The following is a 22584-nucleotide window of genomic DNA, read 5'->3' as shown; positions in this document are numbered from 1 at the left end:
GTTCTATAATAAAGAAAAAATATTTTATAAAATCAGAAATTAATTACACTATATGTATAATAAAAAAGGATGATGGAGTTAATCTTTTATCAATTAAAGAACATAAAACTCTTATCAAAAAGAAAGATTTAACCAATACAAAAAGAAGTAAATATAAAAGAATTTAATAGAAAAAAGGAACTTTATATTCTGTTAATTATATTTCCCCCCCTATCTAATGATAATAAAATAATTTGATTTTAAATAAAAACTATTGTTATAACAAATAATAATGACAAATGTGATATATAATAATAATTTGTTGTAATAATCTTTGTAAAATAATTATTTTTACCAGAAGAGATATATGATATGAAAATAATTTTAGAAAAAAAAAACCATTTACTAATTTTTTAAAATATATTCTGTTATATGAGTGTAAATGATATATTTATATTAAATAAATGTTTATAAAGAAAAAGAAATAAAAACGTAAAAGTTAAACTTTAAGGATTTTGAAAATGTTCCTTTATTGACTTCCTCAAATAGCTGCTATTATATTTCGTTTATTTCTACTTAAAAATTTATTACAATTTAAGATTTGTTAAAAATTTCTATTATATATATATATATAATATTAAAGGTAAAAGTGTATAAAATTTTCTTTTTCATTGCACTTGAAATTTAATATGAAAAAAAAAATTTTACTATTAAAAATTACTTATTATCTATAAAGTAAAATTCTAAAGTAAAAATAATAAATGAATATAATCGACAGATAGTACTCCTTCTTCTTCTTCTTTTTCTTTTTTTCTATTAAATAACAAAAAATTATATAATTTTTCTACCTCAAAAATATCAATAAAAAAATAAGAAATATAAATAAATTACAAAAAAAAAGGTAAATATTATTAGAGAAAAATTAAAATTAAAAAATATATGAATTATATATATGATAATAAATGTGTGTAGAAATATACATTTAGCTTATGACCTTATAAAAAGAATGTGAATTAAAATGAAAAAAAAAATAAAGTCTCATCGTTTTGTATTTATTATACAAATATTTGCTTGAAGACATTTTTCAGTCAAAATGTAAAACAAAAAAAAAAAAATTTGAATTAACATATTGATATGATATACATGTTTCTAAGTATAGATAAAACTTTAAAACTACCATTTTTTATTATACTACTTTTTTTTTCTTTTTTTTTGAAAAATGGCTTTTTATCCAGTTAAAGAATGAACAAAAAGTTTATGACAAATATATATTTATAATATATATATATCATTTTAATGAAAAAAAAGATTTATTAAATTCGTAGGAAGTAACAACTGTTCATTATTTATAAATACCATATATATATATATACATATATGTATATATAATATTAATAAAAAGTCATAAAATTCTTCAAAAAGGATAATAAATAAATATCAATTAAAGGGTTTTACTACAATAACGTTTCTGTACTGAAAGTAAATAATATAACTTTAAAGCTAGTCATTCTATCTTTAATAAAACTTTCATAATATTTATTATATTTATTTTATATATACATATATATATATAATATATATATAATATATATATAATATATATTGGTGATCAAAGTACCTAGTAAAAATAAAAAAGACAAAAGAAGCTAACATATATTATTATAATATAAAAATAAAAAGTAATGCTTTTGTAGGTAATAAGAAGACAATTTAGTTTAAATAAAAGACATTATTTAACACATTTTTAGTATATATTTATTTAACTATTACTTCAATTATATATTGTTCTCCTTTTTCTTAAAAATAATTATTTTATCCTTTGAAATAATTGAATTACACTTTGTTATATTTTTTTCCTATATTATTATTATTTGACCACCACCATATATTGGGATAGATAATGGTATGTCAAAGAAAAGAATAAATAAAGTAAAGTTTCTACAAGAAAATTAGAATGATCTTTGATTTATATAATGATATAATAAATTTATAATTTCAAAAAATTCTTATTATATTTATATATAATAGAATAATTTTGATAATAATAAAACAGTAATTGTTAATTTATTTCACATAAAACAGTAGGTAAATAAAAATAAAGTAATAAATTTTAAAGTGTTAAAAATATTATTAAAAGTTTTTATTTAATTATATAATAATTTATTGAAGTTAAAGACAAAAATAATAATAAATAAAGAGATATTACATTTTTATGACTATAATGAAATGATAAATGATTAATAGTTATGATATTTATATTGTTAAAATGGCATATATATGTATATCTATATATATTTATAAAGATATATATATTTTTTTTAAAAATATAAATAAGAAATAAGTCAAAAAAAAAACTTTTTTTATGTTATTACTTATGATATTTAAAAAAAAATTGTTATATATACATATAATTTATATAAGTATATTTTCGATTAACAGATTTAATAATATATAATATAATATGTTTTTTTAAAAATGAAATAAATAACAAATGGTAAATAACAAATTAGTATTGTTTTATAAAAAAAATTTAAAAATAAAAATAATCTTTATATTAATACTAAAATTTTTTAAGAATATTTTATGTTATTCAAAATTTAAACACATATTTATCTATATTTATATGTTCTAACATAGTATAAACATTTGAAAAAGTGTTATAAATATGAAAAAAAATATTAAAAAAAAATTTAAAAAATGATTCATATCATTAAAATATTTATAGAATGTATGGGTTCTATATATTTATACATATATGAATTAAATAGAAGAAACAAATTTTCCTTTTTTTTTTTTTAAAAAATACAACAAATATGAAGCCTTCTTTTCAACGTCATTGACTATCTTTCATAGTCATTGACTCATCAACATATTCAATCATTTGATATATATATTTAACAATTTATCTCTTCAAAATTAATTTTATACAACCAGATAACATAACTATCAAATTTTGTAAAAAGAATTCTTAAATTAAAATATATATATATAAAAAAAAAGATCCTTTAGAAATTATTTTATAGGAAAAGGTGAAACACGTTTTAAAAGGTTAAAAATTACAACTAATAATCATTGTTTAATAATTCTAGTATAAATAATATTATTTTTAATAACTTATTATTTTTAATATCAATATAAAAGTTAAACATTACAAATAAAATTTATTATTTATAAAAAAAAAGTGTACTCTTAAAAATCATTTGAATATCTATCCTTTTTTTTAACATCCCTAATTTTTATCATAACAATTTATATTATTATTACAAAAAAAAATTTTTTTATTTAACTTTATTGTTTAAATATTATAAATATATATATGCATATATATATATGTTTATTTTAATGATAAATATATATATCAATAAAAAGAAAATTGTCATATCTTAGTAAAATAATTTGAATTTTCTAGTGATTAGAATTTCATATATCTTGTAAATTTTATCAAAATAAATTAAATTATTTCAATTAATATTAATGAAATATATATTTGGGGTTATAATATAAATATGATTATCATTTTAACATAATGTCAATCTGAATATTTGGAACGTAGAATGTATAATTGTTCAAAATTTTTCATAAATCTAGTTAACTTTTATTTATTTTTCAAGTTAAACTGATTATGTAATAGTTATTTTATATTTATTAAAATATCATTTTCAAACACCTTGTATCATTTGATAATTTTTTTAATACTATTTACAATTAACTTATTTGATGAAAATTATATTTTAAAAAAAAAGTTTTGATTAGATTTATAGTTAAAAGATAATCGTTCCATCAAGTGTATTTTAAACTATCAATTAAATATATATGTAGGGTTATTACCTATACTATGTAGTTTAAAATAAAACATTATATATACTATTATTTTTTTTTAAATGATAAAAATAACAAATTTACAAAATATAAAGGAGAAAAAAAAAATTACAAAATGATAACAAAAGTGGATATTTTAAAATATAATTGACTAAATGTTACATTATGGGTAAAAATATCAAATTTATTGTATGGTAAAATATTTAACAAATGTTACATTTGCAGAGATCAATAAGATTACTTTTTTTATATCATTATAGTAAAATTTTTTTTTTTATAAAATAAACATTAAATAAAAAAAATTTTTATTGATTAAAATGTTAATTATTTTTTAACCTTCTTGTATAGGAGGCATTTTATCATTTTCAGCTGCTTTATCATAAAGATCTTTTCTATGTGGATATTTTCTTAGTTTATTCAAATCATTTTTAATATCATCTCCTACATTTTTACGTATCTCTCTTTTTTTTATTTTAGTTTTTGGATAATTTAAGCAAAATTGTAAACTAAAAATTAATAAAGTTCCAATAAAAATTATTATTTCAAGAAATGTTATTATTGATATACCAATCCAAAAACTAAGAACACCTATTACATCATATAATAATTGTATTAACTAAAATATTTTATTTATATAATAAATAAAAATAAAAAAAAAAATTACCTCATATTCTGCATATTCATTACTATTAATGTAACTTAATTTTTCAAAAAAAATTTCTACACTTATTGCATTTTCAGAGTAATAAATTAGGCAATCTTCTTGAGAGTAACCATATGGCTTTGTAATATTATTATTTTTTAAATCTGTCAATACTGATTGCCTACAGTCCATTGGCTATAAAAAAAAATTAATAATAATTTTATTAATTTATCATAATAGATGATTAAATTAATAAACTTACAATATATGTTGAGGATGGATATTTTCCAGAGGCATAAGAATATTCATAGAAAATTCTGTCACAAACTTCATAACATGTACAGTCACTTGAAATATTAACAAAATATTTAATTTCATTACTAAAATAAAAAAAAAGTATAATTATTTATTAATTTTAACCTACTTGTCAAATGTAGGATATATATGTTTTCTAATACATTGGTCTAAAAAAAAAGTTGTTAATAAGATAAGTTTCAACATACATATTTCATTTCTTTTAGATTCATTTTCATCAATATATTCAGAACAACTTTTGATTGATGAAAATTCATCAGAAATAGCATAACCAGCATAATAACATTTACAATTTTCAATAATTTTTCTTTGAATACATGATCTTATACATTTTTCATTTTCATACATATCATTATAAAAATTATCAATATTATCTAATTCATTATTATCATTTTTTATGCATGTACCATAAGGATGTGGTAATTTTGAAACTGTTGAAAATGATAAACCAATTGATATATCACTACCAGTACCTAATAATATTGGATTTAATTCAACAAAAGGATATTGTTGATATGAATGAATATACATTACAGCACCATATGATAAATAAAAAGGTAATATTTCATTTTCATTAATTTTAAATGTTATTTTTAAACCATAATCATTACCACTTCTAGCAACTTTCCATTTACCAAGATAATTTAATGTAAAACACCTACCAAAAGTTGGTAATTTAAAGATTTTAAAATTATCTTCATCACATTTATCATGATTATAGAAACATGATACTATATTATCATTCCATTTATAATTAATATTATCATCATCTAATAATTCATTAGAATATATTTTTAACCAAAACTGAAGTACTTCATCATATGGTAAATAATTGTCATCATCAATATCATACAAACCCCAAGAAGAATTTTTTTTTGATTCAAATATATCTATTATTTTATTTAAATATTTATTTTTTTTATTATTTTTATAGGGTGATTTTTCACAAATAGTTACAGCAGGAAATATAATTTCTTCATATCTTGGTATTAATTCTGTATTAACTGGATATGTTAAGTATACATTAATAAGTTGAAAACTTTGATATATACCAAAAATAGTACATATACTAGTAACAATAATCCAAAAGATAACTAAATATATATTAGATGATCCAAAAATATGATTAAATCCATCAGTAGTTGACCATTGAGAAAAATCACGTATTATAAGAAATAAATATTTTGTAAATTGTAAATTATTAACATCATTCTTTTTAAATATATTAGTTATTTTCTTCATTTAAAAAAAATATATATGTTTCATAAAAATAAAGTATATTTTTTTACAGGAAAAGATTTGAATTATTTTCATTTTTAATTTTGGAAAAAAAAACCTTGGTAACAAAATTATACACTAAAATAGATTTTTTTTGTTTAAAAATAAATATATTTTAAAAATCCATTATTAAAGAATTTTTTTTTATCATCTAAAATATTTGTATAATTATTTTTTTCTTTTATTTCCATTTAAAACTATCATTTAATTAAACATTATATCATTCAACGTTTGTTGGTTTAATATCATTATTAATTCAAAAAATATTCATTGAATAGTTTAATATAATACAAAAAAATGAAATATAACTATTTTATTATACTATCAGTTAGGTTGTAACATTTTATGTATTATTTTTTTTTTTCATGTATAAAGAATATATTTGAAATATTTTTATATTTTATTTAATACTAAGATATTATCAATTATAGAATGGAGATACATTTATTAATATAAGTTACTATCAAGATGTCGTATTAAATATATATAGGTATATTAAATTAGCATTACTTCCGCAAATATATATTGATTTTAAAAATTTTTTATAATTTTATTTAAAATATATATTAACTTTTTTTTTTTAGTAAAATTAATAATATTCAATATGAAAAAAAATTTTTGTTTAATTTGTAATAATAAAACAAATGGCATAAATAATAGTATTAATTCGTGCAGGTAAGATTTTTATTTCCATTATTATATGTATATATATATTATAATTTTTTTAAATTTATTTTAGGGCATGTTCAGGTAAGAAATATAATTTAAAAAATAAATAAAAAAAAATTTATTATTTGTTTCTGTTCAAAAACTAATAATAAAGGATACTTTTTTTATAGTATTTTTTCGACGAGCCATATTAAATCATAAAAATTTACAATGCAGAAGAGGAACTAATGAGTGCGTAATTAAACCAGGTAAATATTTTATTTTTAACATTAAATAAATATTTTCTCAAGGTGATAAGGTGTTTTGTAAATATTGTCAATTTCAAAAATGCATCAATATGGGTATGATTATCAAAAAGAATAGTAAAGAGATGGCGATTAATCATGATTATAATAATTTAATAGAAATTAATAATGATAATGTAAAAAAAATAAATATATTTCTACAAAATGAGACTTCAACTGAAAAATGTGATATATTAATAAAAGAAAACAAAGTACATATTGATATGGAGGAACTTATATCATATGTTAATGAAATATTTTCAAGTACTAATTCTATATTATCTAATTATGATAGTTATACAACATCCCTTCAACGAATAATTATAGGTATTAAAAATTTATTTACAAATATGAATTATAATAATCCAGAAAATATTATATTAACAACAAAAATTGATTTTAAAAGATGTTTTCAAGTTTGGAAAAATTTTATAAAACATTCACCAAAATTATTAATGACATTGGAAGAATTTTCATGTTTACCTTTAAATGATAAAAAAATAATATTTAGTAATTTTTGGAAACAAGCTTTTATTTTAATTTCAGGAATATACCTAACAAAAATTGTGGCATTGAATGATAAATCATTAATTTTAATTGATGAAATTTATGTGGTTGATATTAAAAATATTGAATCTATTAAATTTGATATAGATATTGATAATCCAAAAGAAATTTTAGATTTATTAACACCTACTTTAGTATTTTTTGATAATTTTATTTTAAAACAATTAAAAAATGAAAAGTATGAAGATATTGAGGTTGCATACTTGATATTACAAATTTTATTTGACAAATTAACTTTAAGTGAAACATCAACAGAATGTAAAAGAGTTGGAAGAGAAACTTTAAAAAGTATTAATGATGAACTTCATAAATATTATGTAAATAATAAGAAATTAGATAATTATGTTTATAGGATCACTGAAATGTCAAAATTATTATATTTTATTGGAGAATTTTTTAATAGATTTAAAGAGATTAATTTAGTATCAAAATTTATGGAAATTGTTGATTTAAGTTTTATGAATAATCTTTAATTTTTTTTTTAACAATTCATGTCTTAATTTTAAAAAAAAAGTTTTTTTTTAATAAAAATTTGATTACTAAATATAAATTATTTTATTAAGAGACAATAAATATTTGCATCGATATATTTACTGATTAAAATTTACGAAACATAAGTATACACACTATAATTATATATAGCATAATGTAAATGTCATATATTATAGTTGTTAACGAAAAAGCACGAGTTTACACATTACTATATTGATCTTATATTTTATACATATTTTATATTATTAAAATTGGAAAAAAAATTCAAGTTTTAAAATGGTTCTTTTTTTTTTATAGATAATGTCAACAAATGTTATGGACAAAAATGTTTGTTTAGTTTGTAATATTGAGACAAATTCTATTCATAATAGTGTTAATTCATGCCGGTATGTTTCTTTTATTATTAATATTAATATTAAGTAATATTTTTAGAGCATGTTCGGGTAAGATGAAAGAAAAAATTAAAAAATTTTTTTTTATAAATAATTTACATATAATTGTTTATTTTTAGCGTTTTTTCGACGCTCCATTATAAATAATAAAACATTCCGTTGTAGAAGAGGAACAAATAATTGCGTAATGAAACCAGGTAAATATATATAAATATTATTATTAAATCTATAATAAAAAGTTTTTTTTTTTAGGTGACAAATTTTTTTGTAAATACTGTAGATTTAAAAAATGTAAAGCTGTTGGAATGGTTCTTAGAAATGATATTTCAGATAATTTTAATAATTATATATTATTACCTAGAATGACTGAAAATAAAGAAATAGAAAGTTTATCATCATTGTCTGATGATAGTATATATCTAAGAGATGATATAAAAATTGAAGATAATAAAATACTTTTTGATATGAAACAAATTAATTCATATGTTAATAATATATTCTTAAATATTAATGTACAAACTGATAACAATGATAAATATTTAACATGTTTACAACGGGTAATGAAAGGACTTAATAATCTTAACAATAATTTAAATTATAATCATCCTGAAAAAGTTATATTTACAAGACATGTTGAATTAAAAAGATTTATAAAAGCTTGGCAAAAATTTATAAGTTATTCACCAAATTTATTAATGACATTAGATGAATTTGTTAATCTCACATTAAAAGATAAATGGATAATATTTAAAAATTTCTGGAGACATGCTTATGTATTAATTACAGGAATTTATATAACAAAAATTAATAATCCTTGTAGTGAAGCATTGATATTAAATGATGACACATATGTAGCAAAATTAAATGAAGTTGAATTTATTAATCAAGAAATTGATGATAAAAAAATAAAAGAAACTTTTTATTTAATGAAACCAACATTATTGTTACTTCATAATTTTATACATAAACCATTAAAAGATGAAAAGTATGATGAAATTGAGATAGCATATCTAATAGTACAAATGATATTTGACAAATTAACATTACACGAAACTGCAAATGATTGTCAAAAAATTGGTGATGAAATGTTAAAAGTTATTAATGATGAGATACATAATTATTATGTTTACAATAGAAAAATGTATAATTATGCTTATAGGATAACTGAAATGACAAAATTATTATTATTTATTAGAGAATTTACCAATCGACAAAAAGAAATTAATTTTATATCAAAATGGATGGATCTTATTGATTTAAGTTTTATGGATAGTATTTAAAATTTTGTAGTTTTTTTTTATGATAAAATAATCACTTAGGTTAATTTTTTGTAATATTCTACATCTTATAAATTGATAATAAATAATAAATTAGAAAAAAAAAAGTTATAATTTTTTATGTTATCATAATATTTTATACATTTTAAGGATTATCTCTTACGTATATATTTTATTAAAGTAATAATGTGCCCTTATAATAATGATATGATGAAAGTAAATTGACGTTATAGATGAATCTTATAAAAATTTATGATATCAATGACTAATAATTTATCATTATTTATAATCTCAAAATTTATGGTTTCTAAATTTTAGTGTTTATAAATAGAAAATAACTTTAAAAAAATTTGAATAATTTAATTAATTATACTTTTTACTTTAAAAAAATCATTTCATAATAAAATATTTATGTTAAAATAATTAATTATCAAAAATTTACCGTTTTTTTGATAAATAAAATATTATAAACATAAATAATTATTCATAAAAACAATAATTAAAAACTTATATTTAATTTATTTTTAACTTTTATCAATGAATTCATATTATTAATACCTCATAAAATAAATAATTTATAATATTTTATTATAATATTGAAATATTAAGCAACCTTTTTTTTATATCATACTATTATTAATTAAAAATTATTAAATTTTTAAGATAAATAAAAATGTATATATAATGTTACTTTTATTTCTAATATTTTTTATATTTTTAATAATATGATTCCTAATATTTTTATATTACTATTATTTTCTTATGGTAGTTTGCAACAAAATAATACTACTTCATTAGGTAGTGTTAAAGTTGCTATTGTACTTCCTAATGCTAGTGCTGATCTTATTTATTGGCAAGGATATCCTAATTCAGCTGCTGCTGTAACAGAAGCTTTACGATATGCTAGAAAAAATAATACTATATTGGAACAAGTTTATTTTAAGTACGTTTTTTTTTTTGCAAATTTTTATAATATAATTTTTAAAGTTTTACATGGACTATGAATGAATGTGTTGCATCAAATGCTGCTGGTCAACTTTTTCAATTGATAAATGAACAAAAAATTGATGTATTATTTGGACCACCATGTTTAGCTACAGCTAATGTTGCAATGAATATTGCTACATATTATAATACACCTTTATATCTTTTTGGTACAAGTTCTTTAGGAGAAGTTACTGATATTGCATCTTATGCTGTTGTTACATCAGTTATGCCATCATATTCTGGTAATTATATTAATTAATATAATATATTTAATATTGTATTTTTATAGATTTTGTTTTTGGATTAGGAAGATTATTGGCAAAATTTCAATGGTATACAATATCAATAGTAGTATCTGAATCAAGTGTAAAATTAAATCGTTGTCGAATTTTGTATGATCTTATTGATGATATAATAGGTAAAGGATTTGAAGAAATTAATATTGCTTATCAAAGAAATATAGTAAATTTTTCACCTGAAAATTTAAAAAAAGTTACTGATGAAATTAAAAAAATTTCACGTATTATTGTTGTTTGTATGGATGAAATTGACAAATTAAGAACATTTATGTTAGCTGCTTATGATAATCATATGAATACATCTGATTATGTATATATTAATTGTGATGTTGATATGGATATTTATATAAATGAAGAAAATAAAAATGCATTAAAAGATTATAAAATACCACCAGATGGAAGAGATGAAGAAGCTATTAGTATGTATAAATGGATGTTTCATTTACATTTTTCTGCTCTAGGTGGAATGTCAACAGAATATAATAATTTAAGAGTTAGTATTCCTAAATTAATGAAACAACCACCATTTAATTGTACCGTTGAATGTGAAAAGTATAATACTTCAAGTGCTTATGCACCATATCTTTTTGATTCTGCTTATCTATATTTTATATCATTAGGTTTAGCTATGAATAGTATCAATGGTATACCAAATGCAACAGAAATTGCTGAAAATGGAACATTAATAACATCTTTTTCTCATGGTGTTTTTAATGGTATTACTGGTGCATTTCAAATATCAAAAAATTTAACAAGAGATTCTAGATTATCATTTGGTACTTATTATAATAGTGGTATTAATGTTACAAGATGGATTTATATGTTAATCATTGGTAATAATGCTGTAAATTTTTTTTTTTTGATCAAATTTTTAATAACATTTTAATTTTTTTTTTAGGAATTTAATATTTCATATATAGATCCAGCAACAACAGTATTTGCTGTTAGAGATGGTGTCATACCAACAAATGTTCCTAGATGTGGTTATCAAAATGAATTTTGTCAACCATCTTTTATTGAACAAACACCTGTTGGATTTGCTTTTATTATTATTGGAGCACTTATAATTATATTTTTTATAATTTTTCTTATGTTATATCTTTATTATACAAAAAGGAAAGATGAAGAAAAACAAAATGAACTATGGAGAATGTATTATGGTAGTGTTATAAAATATTCTGAATATAAAGGTAGTATTATTCAATTACAATCAAAAAGATCATTATTATCAACAAGTCAAGCATCAACTAAACATTCATTTAAAGATAAAACTGATGGTAAACATATACTTTATATTCTTCATACAGAACCAATTATGGGAAGAATTCATGATGTACAGTATATTTTAAAAAAAAAAGACATGCAACATTTAAGGCAAATGAGAATGTTAGAAAATGAAAATATTAATAAATTTATTGGTTTTTGTCTTGATGGTCCAACATTAATATCATTTTGGAAATATTGTAGTAGATTAAGTTTTGTAGATATATTAACAAATGAAAATTTAAATATTAGTATGGATGGATTTTTTATATATTCATTAATAAAAGATACAGTTGAAGGTCTTAATGCTATACATAATTCACCTATTGAAATACATGGTAATTTATCTTCTAAAAATTGTTTAGTTGATGAAAGATGGCAAGTAAAATTATCAGATTTTGGTTTACCATTTATAAGATGTCATGAAAAACAAAAAGTTGAAGATCAAATATGGACAGCACCAGAAGTTTTAAGAGAAGAAGTATTAGGACCAACAAAATCTAGTGATATTTATTCTCTTGGAATTGTTCTTGCTGATGTTATTAATAAAAATATTTCATTTGAAAATTCAGAAATTAAAGGTGGTGCTGATGAAATTATTTATATGTTAAAGAAAAAAAGAACAGTACCATTAAGACCAATTTTGAAACCTGCTGTTGAAGATATCACTCCAGCTCTTGTAAGTTATATTTATGATTTGTCAGAAATTTTATTAAATATTTTTATAGATTCATCTTGTTAAAGATATGTGGTGTGAAGAACCAAATGAACGACCTAAATCTGGTGTTGTAAAAAAATTAATAAAAGAAATGAATCCAGGTAAAAGTAATAATCTTATGGATCATGTTTATGGGATACTAGAAAATTATGCTGCTAATTTAGAAGAAGAGATACAGGAAAGAACAAAAGAATTGGTTGAAGAGAAAAAAAAGGCTGATTTATTATTATCAAGAATGTTACCAAAACAAGTAGCTGAAAAATTAAAACTTGGTCAAACTGTTCTTCCAGAACAATTTGATTCAGTAACAATATTTTTTTCAGATGTTGTTTCATTTACAACTCTTGCTTCTAAATGTACACCAATGCAAGTAGTTAGTCTATTAAATAATCTATATACAACATTTGATTCTATTATTAATGAACATGATGTTTATAAAGTTGAAACTATTGGTGATGGATATTTATGTGTTTCAGGTTTACCACATCGAAATGGTGTATTACATGTTAAAGAAATTGCTTTATTAAGTATATCTTTAATAAAAAGTTTAACAAATTTTTCAATACCTCATTTACCAAATGAAAAAATTAAAATTAGAATTGGAATTCATTCAGGATCATGTGTTGCTGGTGTTGTTGGTTTAACAATGCCAAGATATTGTCTTTTTGGTGATACTGTAAATACAGCTAGTAGAATGGAAAGTAATGGTAAACCAAATCATATTCATATGTCATATGATGCTCATAAACTTTTAACAGAAAAAATTGGTGGTTTTGTTACAGAACCACGTGGTGAAGTACTTATAAAAGGAAAAGGTGTTATGGAAACATTTTGGTTAATTGGAAAAGTAGGGGAAGAACCAGCAGATCCAAATAGTGGAATGTATTCTGATTATAAAAAAGACTCAAATTAATTTCATCTATAAATATATATTTTTTTTAATAAAATATATCATTCATTTTTTTAAATAATAAAAATAATCTTTGTTCTGATACTATTATTGTCATTTTTTATAAATAAAAAATTATAAAAAAACATCAAAATATTATATATTGTTTTTTTTTTATTTGTACTATAAGATTTCTTTCTTAAAATTAAAAAACTAAAATATTTTTAATAATAAAATAACATGATATAAATAAAAATTATTCTAAATATTTTCGTTTTCTATGAAATTTTTATGAGACAAATATGATTATGAATTATATATTTTTATTATTTTTTATAAAATTTTTTAACTGTCAAAATAATTTAACTAATCAAAGTACAAAAAAATATAGTCTAACAGTTGGAATGTTTTTCCCTTTTAATAATACAAATCAATTAAAATGGCAAGGGTATCAAAATTCAGCTGGTGCTGTTTTAGAAGCTTTTAAATTAGCAAAAACAAATTATACTGCTTTAAATGATATTGATGTTACGTAAGAATAAATTATTTACTATTTTAAATAATTAAAAAAAAATTTTTACAATAATTTTTAAGATATAAATGGTTATATAATGAATGTGTCATGTCAACAGCTATGGGAAATTTTTTTGAAATGATAACTTCTGAAAATGATAGTATTGATGTTATGTTTGGTCCAGCATGTTCAGAAACAGCAACTTTATGTGGAAGTATTGCTACATATTATAATTTTCCAATTTTTCTTTATGGTTTAAGTAGTGTTTTTAGTTCATTTGAGGATACATCATTATATCCAACAGTTGTAGCAGTTATGCCTATCTATAAAGATGGAGCTCGTGCTTTAACTAATATTTTATTAAATTATGAATGGACTGATATATCATTAGTTTATATCAATTCAATTGAAATGTTAAGAAGATGTGAAAAATTTGCTAATGAATTTGATTCATATATATCTAGTGATATTAATAATATTGATATTGTTTATAAAAAACTTATTTCTAATTTTTCATCTTCTAATTTAGCAAATATTGCTAAAACTATAAGTACAGTATCAAGAATTATTGTTATTTGTATTGGTGAACAAGAAAAAATTAGAAAATTAATGTTAGCTTTTTATGATAATGGTATGAATAATGATGAGTATGTTTATATTAATTGTGATGTTGATATGGATATTTATGTTAATAGTGAAAATATATTACTTTTAAAAGATTATAACATTCCACCAGATGGTAGAGATAATGATTTATTTTCAATGTATACTTATATGTTACATTTTCAATATTATATTACAGGTGGATTGTCTGATTCTTATAATGATTTAAGATTAAATATGCCAAAATATATGGCACAACCACCATTTAATTGTACAACTGAATGTGAAATGTTTAATGTTTCTAGTATTTATGCACCATATCTTTTTGATGCTGCTTATGTTTATTATGCTTGTTTAGCAAAAGCAATTGATGATAATAATGATAAAAAACCATTTAAAGATATAGCTAGAGATGGAAAATTAATTGCTAATTATTCAACTAATACTTTTCAAGGAATAACAGGAGAATTTTCTATTAATAGTTATTATATAAGAAATACTTTAATGTCTTTAGGAACATATTTTAATGATGGTTTAAATGTTACAAATTGGGTTGAGGTAAATGTTGTTGAAGGAAAAAGTGAATTAAAATTATTATATACAGATCCAACAACATCAATATGGAAAATAAGAGGTGGTAAAAAACCATTAAATGAACCTGAATGTGGTTATACAAATACAAAATGTCCATATAAATTTATTCAAGAAAATCCTGTAGCATTTGGTTTTATAATATTTGGTGGTGTTATAATAATTACAATAATAATATTAATATTTATTTATTTTTATATACAAAAAAAAAGACAAGAAGAAAAACAAAATGATATGTGGAAAATAAATTATCAATCATTAACAAAATATGAAGATTATGAAAAATCATTATCATTAGAACAGTCAAAAAAATCAATAACATCATCAACTAATGTATCAACAAAATTATTAACAAAATATAATCCTGAAGGAAGACATAGATTATATGTTTATAATAATGAATATGTTATGGCAAGACTTCATGATTGTTTTTATATGTTAACTAAAAAAGATATGGCACATTTAAGATCATTAAGAATGTTAGATCATGATAATGTTAATAAAATAATAGGATTTTCATTAAATGGTCCAGCATTAATGTCAATATGGAAATTTTGTTCTAGAGGAAGTTTAGTAGATATTCTTACTAATGATAATCTAAATATTAATATTGATGGATTTTTTATTTATTCATTAATAAAAGATACAGTTGAAGGATTATATTTTATTCATCATTCAGTTATTGAAGTACATGGTAATTTATCATCAAGAAATTGTTTAATTAATGAAAGATGGCAAGTTAAATTATCTGACTATGGTTTACCATTTTTAAGAATTTTTGAAGAAAATAAACAAGAATATTTATTATGGACAGCACCTGAAGTTTTAAGATTTGATATTTCTTATCCAAATAAAGAGTCTGACATATATTCATTATCAATTGTCTTAGCTGATTTAATTAATAAAGGTATCTCTTTTGATAATGATGATGTTAGAGGAGGAGCTGAAGAAGTTATATACCTTCTTAAAAATAAAAAATCTAATCCATTTAGACCTAATCTCGATCCAGCAGTTGAAGATATCCCATCTGCAATGGTAAAATTTTTAGATATTTTTTATTTTATCATTTTTTTTTAGTTACATTTAATTAGAGATATGTGGGCTGAAGATCCATCTATAAGACCAAAAATTGATGTTATAAGAAAACTAGTAAAACAAATGAAAATTGGTAAAAGTTCAAATCTTATGGATCATGTATATAGCATGCTTGAAAATTATGCTGCATCTCTTGAAGAAGACATACAAAGTAGAACAAAAGAATTGGTGGAAGAAAAAAAAAAGGCTGATTTATTGTTATCGAGGATGTTACCAAAAGCTGTTGCAGAAAAATTAAAGGCAGGGCAAACAATACAACCAGAACATTTTGATTCAGTTACAATATTTTTTTCGGATATTGTTTCATTTACAACATTAGCTAGTAAATGTTCAGCTCTTCAAGTTGTTGATTTAATGAATGGACTTTATACAATGTTTGATTCTATTATTAATGAACATGATGTTTATAAAGTTGAAACTATTGGTGATGGATATTTATGTGTTTCAGGTTTACCAGAAAGAAATGGAAATAGGCATATTAAAGAAATTGCTAATTTAAGTTTAGAATTGTTAAAACAAATTCCTGGATTCAGAATTGATCATTTACCTAATGAAAAAATAAGAATCAGAATTGGAATTCATTCAGGGCCTTGTGTTGCTGGAGTTGTTGGTTTAACAATGCCTAGATATTGTCTTTTTGGTGATACTGTAAATACAGCCAGTAGAATGGAAAGTAATGGTAAACCAAATCATATACATATGTCAAATGATGCTCATAAACTTTTAACAGAAAAAATTGGTGGTTTTGTTACAGAACCACGTGGTGAAGTACTTATAAAAGGAAAAGGTGTTATGGAAACATTTTGGTTAATTGGAAAAGTAGGGGAAGTTTCAACAAATTCAACAAATGGGATGTATACAGATTACAAAAAAGAACCTGAATAAAGTTTCTAGTATAAAAATTGTTTTTATAGACTTTTTTTTAAATTAACAAGAATCTTTCAAAGTATACTGTAGGAATTTAAGACAAAATTTTAATAAAAAATATTTTTTTTTATTTTAAAATGTATTTTAAAGGTTTCACAATTTCTAGACAATAAAATTTAAAGACAATAATTTTTTTTAATAAAGATTATTAATTTTATTAAAAAAAAATATCTATATATTAAAAAAAATTTATCATCTATGATTAAATATATTTTATAAAATGTTAACTACATTTATTATTCTATTAAATTTAATAACTATAATATTTTGTCAAAATAATACAACATATAATCATGAAATAAGGATTGCTTTGTTATTACCAAATGTTAATCCTGATATAGTTATATGGCAAGGTTACCAAAATTCAGCAGCTGCTGTTGTTCAAGCATGGAAATTGGCAAAAGAAAATTATACAAATTTAGAAAAAATAAATTTAAGGTGTTTTTTTTATAATAATATTTAAAAAAACTAACTAATAATATTTATAGTTTTAAACTTATATTAAATGATTGTAATGTTAGTGATACTGTAGGTGAATTACGAAAAGCAATTGTTGAAAATAATATTTCTGTTGTTATTGGTCCACCATGTAGTGAAACATGTATTCCAGCAAGTCTTATTACCTCATATTACAAGTAAAATTTTTATCATATTTTTATCAATTTAATTTTTTTTAGTTTACCAATATATTTATTTGGAACTTCAATGTTTAATGATATGTCTGATGTTTCTATTTTTCCAACATTAATGCAGGTTAGAAAATTATTTTTTTTTAATTATAAAATAAATTATTTTTTTAATAGTCAATGCCAAGTTATATTGATGCAGCTAAAGGACTTGGTGAAATATTAACAAAATTTGAATGGAATCGAGTTTCATTAGTTTATATGAATTCTATATCAAAATTAAGTAGGTGTGCAGCATTTGCATATCAAGTAGATTATCAATTTTCTAACTATTATTCAAATGTGGCTATTGTTTATAAACGTATATTGACATCATTTGAACCTAAAGATTTAAGAATTACTGCAAAAAGTATAAATCAAGTTACTAGAATTAATATAATTTGTATTGATGAAATAGATAAATTAAGAAGTTTAATGTTAGCATTTTTTGATAGTGGTATGAATAATACAGAATATGTCTTTATAAATGTTGATCCTGATATGGATTTTTATATTAATGAAGAAGGTAAAAATGCAATGAAAGATTATAACTTAACGGCAGATGGAAGAGATAAAGATGCTTTTTCAATGTATTCATTAATGTATCATTATCAATTTTCAGTTACAAATGGTATACCAGGAAAATATGATGATTTAAAAGTAAATATGAAAAAATATATGAAAGAATGGCCTTTTTATTGTTTTGATGAATGTGATAAATATAATGTTTCTAGTGTCTATGCACCATATCTTTTTGATACTGCATACATTTATTTTACAGCTATTAGTAAAGGTTTAAATCTATATAATGATACATTAAGTTTTAATGAAATTATTAAAAATGGAAGTTTAATATCACAATTATCTGTTGGTAATTATATAGGTGCTACAGGTAAACATTTATTTTTTTTATATAAAATATTAATAATTAAAATTTTAAAGGATCTTTTCAAATTGATACTAATTTGGTTCGAAATTCAGTTTTATCATTAAGTAGTTATTCTGAAAATGGTGAAAACATAACATCTTGGATTTCAATAGAAGTATTTAATTATAAAACTGTTGTAAGTTAAAAAATTTTTAATATGAATTAATTTATAGAAGATGGATTTACTTTATACGGATGAAAAAAGTACAATATGGTTAAAAAGAAATGGTGAAAAACCTTTATCTATACCAAAATGTGGATATTTAAATGAAAATTGTCAAAAATCATTTATTGAAAGTTATCCTTTATATTTTGGTATTATTATTTTTGTATCAGTATTAATTATAATTGCTACAATTTTAATAATTAGTTTTATGTATTATTTAAAAAGAAAAGAAGAAGAAAAACAAAATGAGGTGTGGAAAGTAAGATTTGGTTCACTTATAAAATATTCAGATTTTAAAGGTGCTTCATCTATAATGATGTCAAGAAGATCTGTTAATTCAAATTTGAGTAATCAAGATAAAAATTCATTTTTTGATAAAAATGATGGTAGACATCAATTATTTGTTTTAAATAATAATCCAGTAATGGGAAGAGTTCATAATTGTTATTATGTTCTTAATAAAAAAGAGATGGCATATATAAGGCATGTTGTAATGATTGATAATGAAAATATTAATAAATTAATTGGTTTTTGTATAGATGGACCTGCTTTATTATCATTATGGAGATATTGTAGTAGAGGTTGTTTAATTGATATCTTAACTAATGATAATTTAAACATAAATATTGATGGATTTTTTATTTATTCATTGATAAAAGATGTTATTGAAGGATTATATGCTATGCATCATTCAATAATAGAAGTTCATGGAAATTTATCATCAAAAAATTGTCTTGTTGATGAGAGATGGCAAGTAAAATTATCTGATTATGGTTTACCATTTTTAAGAATTTATGAACAACCAAAAAGTGCTAGTGAACAACTTTGGACAGCTCCAGAATTATTAAGAGATAATGAGATGAAACCAAATCAAGCAACTGATATTTATTCACTTTCAATTGTTATGGCAGATTTAGTAAATAAAAATTTATCATTTGAAAATTCAGATTCTAATAAAGAAGCTGATGAAATTATTTACATGTTAAAAAATAGAAGTTCAGACATGACAAGACCCACATTGAAACCAGCTGTTGAAGGTATTAATATAAATCTTGTAAGTTTTGTTTTTGAATAAATTATAAAAATTCATTTTTAAGTTACATCTTATAAAAGATATGTGGTCAGAAGATCCAAGCAGAAGACCAAAAATTAAAACAGTAAAAAAGTTGGTAAAAGATATGAATGAAGGAAAGAGTAAAAACTTAATGGATCATATGTATAATTTACTAGAAAATTATGCCACATCTCTTGAAGAAGACATACAAAGTAGAACAAAAGAATTGGTGGAAGAGAAAAAAAAAGCTGATATATTGTTATCGAGAATGTTACCAAAGGCCATTGCAGAAAAACTAAAAGCAGGACAAATAATACCTCCAGAACATTTTAATTCAGTAACAGTTTTTTTTTCTGATGTTGTCTCTTTTACAACATTAGCCAGTAAATGTTCGGCTCTCCAAGTTGTTAATTTAATGAATGGACTTTATACAATATTTGATTCAACTATTAATGAACATGATGTTTATAAAGTTGAAACTATTGGTGATGGATATTTATGTGTTTCAGGTTTACCAGAAAGAAATGGAAATAGACATATTAAAGAAATTGCTAATTTAAGTTTAGAATTAATTAAAAAAATACCAGAGTTTAAAATTGATCATTTACCTAATGAAAGAATTCGTATACGTATTGGAATGAATTCAGGATCATGTGTTGCTGGAGTTGTTGGATTAACTATGCCAAGATATTGTCTTTTTGGTGATACTGTAAATACAGCCAGTAGAATGGAAAGTAATGGTAAACCAAATCATATACATATGTCATGTGAAGCACATGAACTTTTAAATAAATATGGTGGCTTTGTTACAAAACCACGTGGTGAAGTTCTTATAAAAGGAAAAGGTGTTATGGAAACATTTTGGTTACTTGGAAGACAGGGTGAACAATTATTAGATGTTGATGAATAAATTGACCATATTTCTATTAATATTTTATATAAAAATTGTTTTTTTTTTGTTTTAAATGCTTATTTATTTCTATAAATAGAATATAAGCTATGTTTTCAGTCAAGCATAATAAAGTTTATTTACACATCATTAATTTTGGGTATAAAACTTTTTAAACTTATATGTTATTTCTAAATTTAATATTTTAACTATGTCTAGTAGTATATCATTTCTAAAAACTGATAAACCTGTTGAAAAGGAGCCTACAAATAATGATAATGGAATAGCAGAAGACTTTGAAAAAAAACTTCAAGATTATATGCAATATTCAGAGATATTAGACAAAGCTGGTCCAAATTTTGTACCTGTAGATCCAGAAGCACAACTAAGAAAAATAATGGATTTTATTTTACCAGGAAGAGAATATGTAAGTGAAGGTAAAATTTGGATTGAAAAAACTTCAACTGTACCAACAACAAGATTAGATTTATTGTCACTTCATGAAAAATTTGAAGCATCTTTAATTGAAAGAAATGCTAAAATGTTTGGTATATGTCCAATAAGAAGAGATCTTTTTGATCAGCTATTTGATGAAATTATTAGACAAGTGACAATAAATTGTGCTGAAAGAGGATTACTATTACTTAGAATTAAACATGAATTCCAATTAACTATTGTCTCTTATCAATCAGTATTAGAAAGTGCTATAGCATATGGAATTAGAAAAGCAATTGAAACAGAAGTTCAAAAATCATCAGTTGATGAACAGGCTCAAAATGATAGAACTGAAAATATTACTTTAAAAAAAAAGGTTAGTAAATTTATTTTATCTTTATAATTTATTTTTAACTTTATATAGATTGAACAATTGGAGCAGAAAAGTTTACAAGAAAAAGTACTAAGAGAACAGGAAATAGAATTAATGGTACAAAATTTAATAGAAGAAAATAATCGGTTAAATCAAAATTGTAAAGTATTAAAAGGACAACTACAGACTATTCTTCAATTAGAACAAGAACAAGCATCTACAAAGCGCACAGTTACTTAAAAATACTTGCTGAACATCATTTAAACATTCTTTTACATTGATATTTTTTTTGGTAAAAATAATTTCAAAAATTTTCAATATTAAATTACTTCCCTCCAATCTTATTATCTTTTTTTTTATAAAAAAGCAAATTTTCAGTAACAAAAGTGTACTAATCAATAATAATACTTGGATTCAGATCCAATTTTCTTTATACGTTTCTAATGAAGGTTTTTCCAAAAATCAATATATCT

General features: G+C 21.0%; 6 protein-coding genes across 6 annotated transcripts; 5 read left to right on the top strand and 1 right to left on the bottom strand.

Moving 5' to 3' along the window:
- Window positions 1-4129: 4129 nt before the first annotated feature.
- Window positions 4130-5998, bottom strand: SRAE_2000427400 (Na+ channel, amiloride-sensitive family-containing protein; the record flags this gene model as incomplete). Its single annotated transcript, XM_024643124.1, has 5 exons — window positions 4130-4414; window positions 4463-4636; window positions 4704-4821; window positions 4866-4905; window positions 4945-5998. The coding sequence occupies 5 exons, from the start codon at window positions 5996-5998 to the stop codon at window positions 4130-4132; spliced, it is 1671 nt and encodes a 556-aa protein (XP_024508826.1).
- Window positions 5999-6638: 640 nt separating this feature from the next.
- Window positions 6639-9718, top strand: SRAE_2000427300 (Nuclear hormone receptor, ligand-binding, core domain and Zinc finger, nuclear hormone receptor-type domain and Nuclear hormone receptor, ligand-binding domain and Zinc finger, NHR/GATA-type domain-containing protein; the record flags this gene model as incomplete). Its single annotated transcript, XM_024643123.1, has 8 exons — window positions 6639-6709; window positions 6774-6784; window positions 6874-6951; window positions 6994-7748; window positions 8344-8432; window positions 8479-8489; window positions 8558-8635; window positions 8691-9718. 8 exons carry the CDS (start codon window positions 6639-6641, stop codon window positions 9716-9718), a joined length of 2121 nt encoding a protein of 706 aa, XP_024508825.1.
- A 722-nt stretch (window positions 9719-10440) lies between these two features.
- SRAE_2000427200 (Atrial natriuretic peptide receptor 1) lies at window positions 10441-13895 on the top strand (the record flags this gene model as incomplete). Its single annotated transcript, XM_024643122.1, has 5 exons — window positions 10441-10658; window positions 10703-10944; window positions 10992-11845; window positions 11900-12943; window positions 12993-13895. The coding sequence occupies 5 exons, from the start codon at window positions 10441-10443 to the stop codon at window positions 13893-13895; spliced, it is 3261 nt and encodes a 1086-aa protein (XP_024508824.1).
- A 380-nt stretch (window positions 13896-14275) lies between these two features.
- On the top strand, window positions 14276-17559 carry SRAE_2000427100 (Atrial natriuretic peptide receptor 1; the record flags this gene model as incomplete). The annotated part of the gene is made up of 3 exons (XM_024643121.1): window positions 14276-14403; window positions 14466-16614; window positions 16657-17559. 3 exons carry the CDS (start codon window positions 14276-14278, stop codon window positions 17557-17559), a joined length of 3180 nt encoding a protein of 1059 aa, XP_024508823.1.
- A 262-nt stretch (window positions 17560-17821) lies between these two features.
- On the top strand, window positions 17822-21324 carry SRAE_2000427000 (Atrial natriuretic peptide receptor 1; the record flags this gene model as incomplete). Its single annotated transcript, XM_024643120.1, has 7 exons — window positions 17822-18039; window positions 18090-18236; window positions 18279-18354; window positions 18405-19158; window positions 19209-19330; window positions 19368-20414; window positions 20458-21324. 7 exons carry the CDS (start codon window positions 17822-17824, stop codon window positions 21322-21324), a joined length of 3231 nt encoding a protein of 1076 aa, XP_024508822.1.
- Window positions 21325-21514: 190 nt separating this feature from the next.
- SRAE_2000426900 (Axonemal dynein light intermediate polypeptide 1) lies at window positions 21515-22351 on the top strand (the record flags this gene model as incomplete). Its single annotated transcript, XM_024643119.1, has 2 exons — window positions 21515-22114; window positions 22163-22351. 2 exons carry the CDS (start codon window positions 21515-21517, stop codon window positions 22349-22351), a joined length of 789 nt encoding a protein of 262 aa, XP_024508821.1.
- Between the last annotated feature and the right edge of the window lie 233 nt (window positions 22352-22584).

This window comes from Strongyloides ratti (genome assembly GCF_001040885.1).
Source record: "Strongyloides ratti genome assembly S_ratti_ED321, chromosome : 2".
NCBI classification, from domain to species: Eukaryota; Metazoa; Nematoda; class Chromadorea; order Rhabditida; family Strongyloididae; genus Strongyloides; species Strongyloides ratti.
This window is presented reverse-complemented; position numbering and strand designations above follow the sequence as displayed.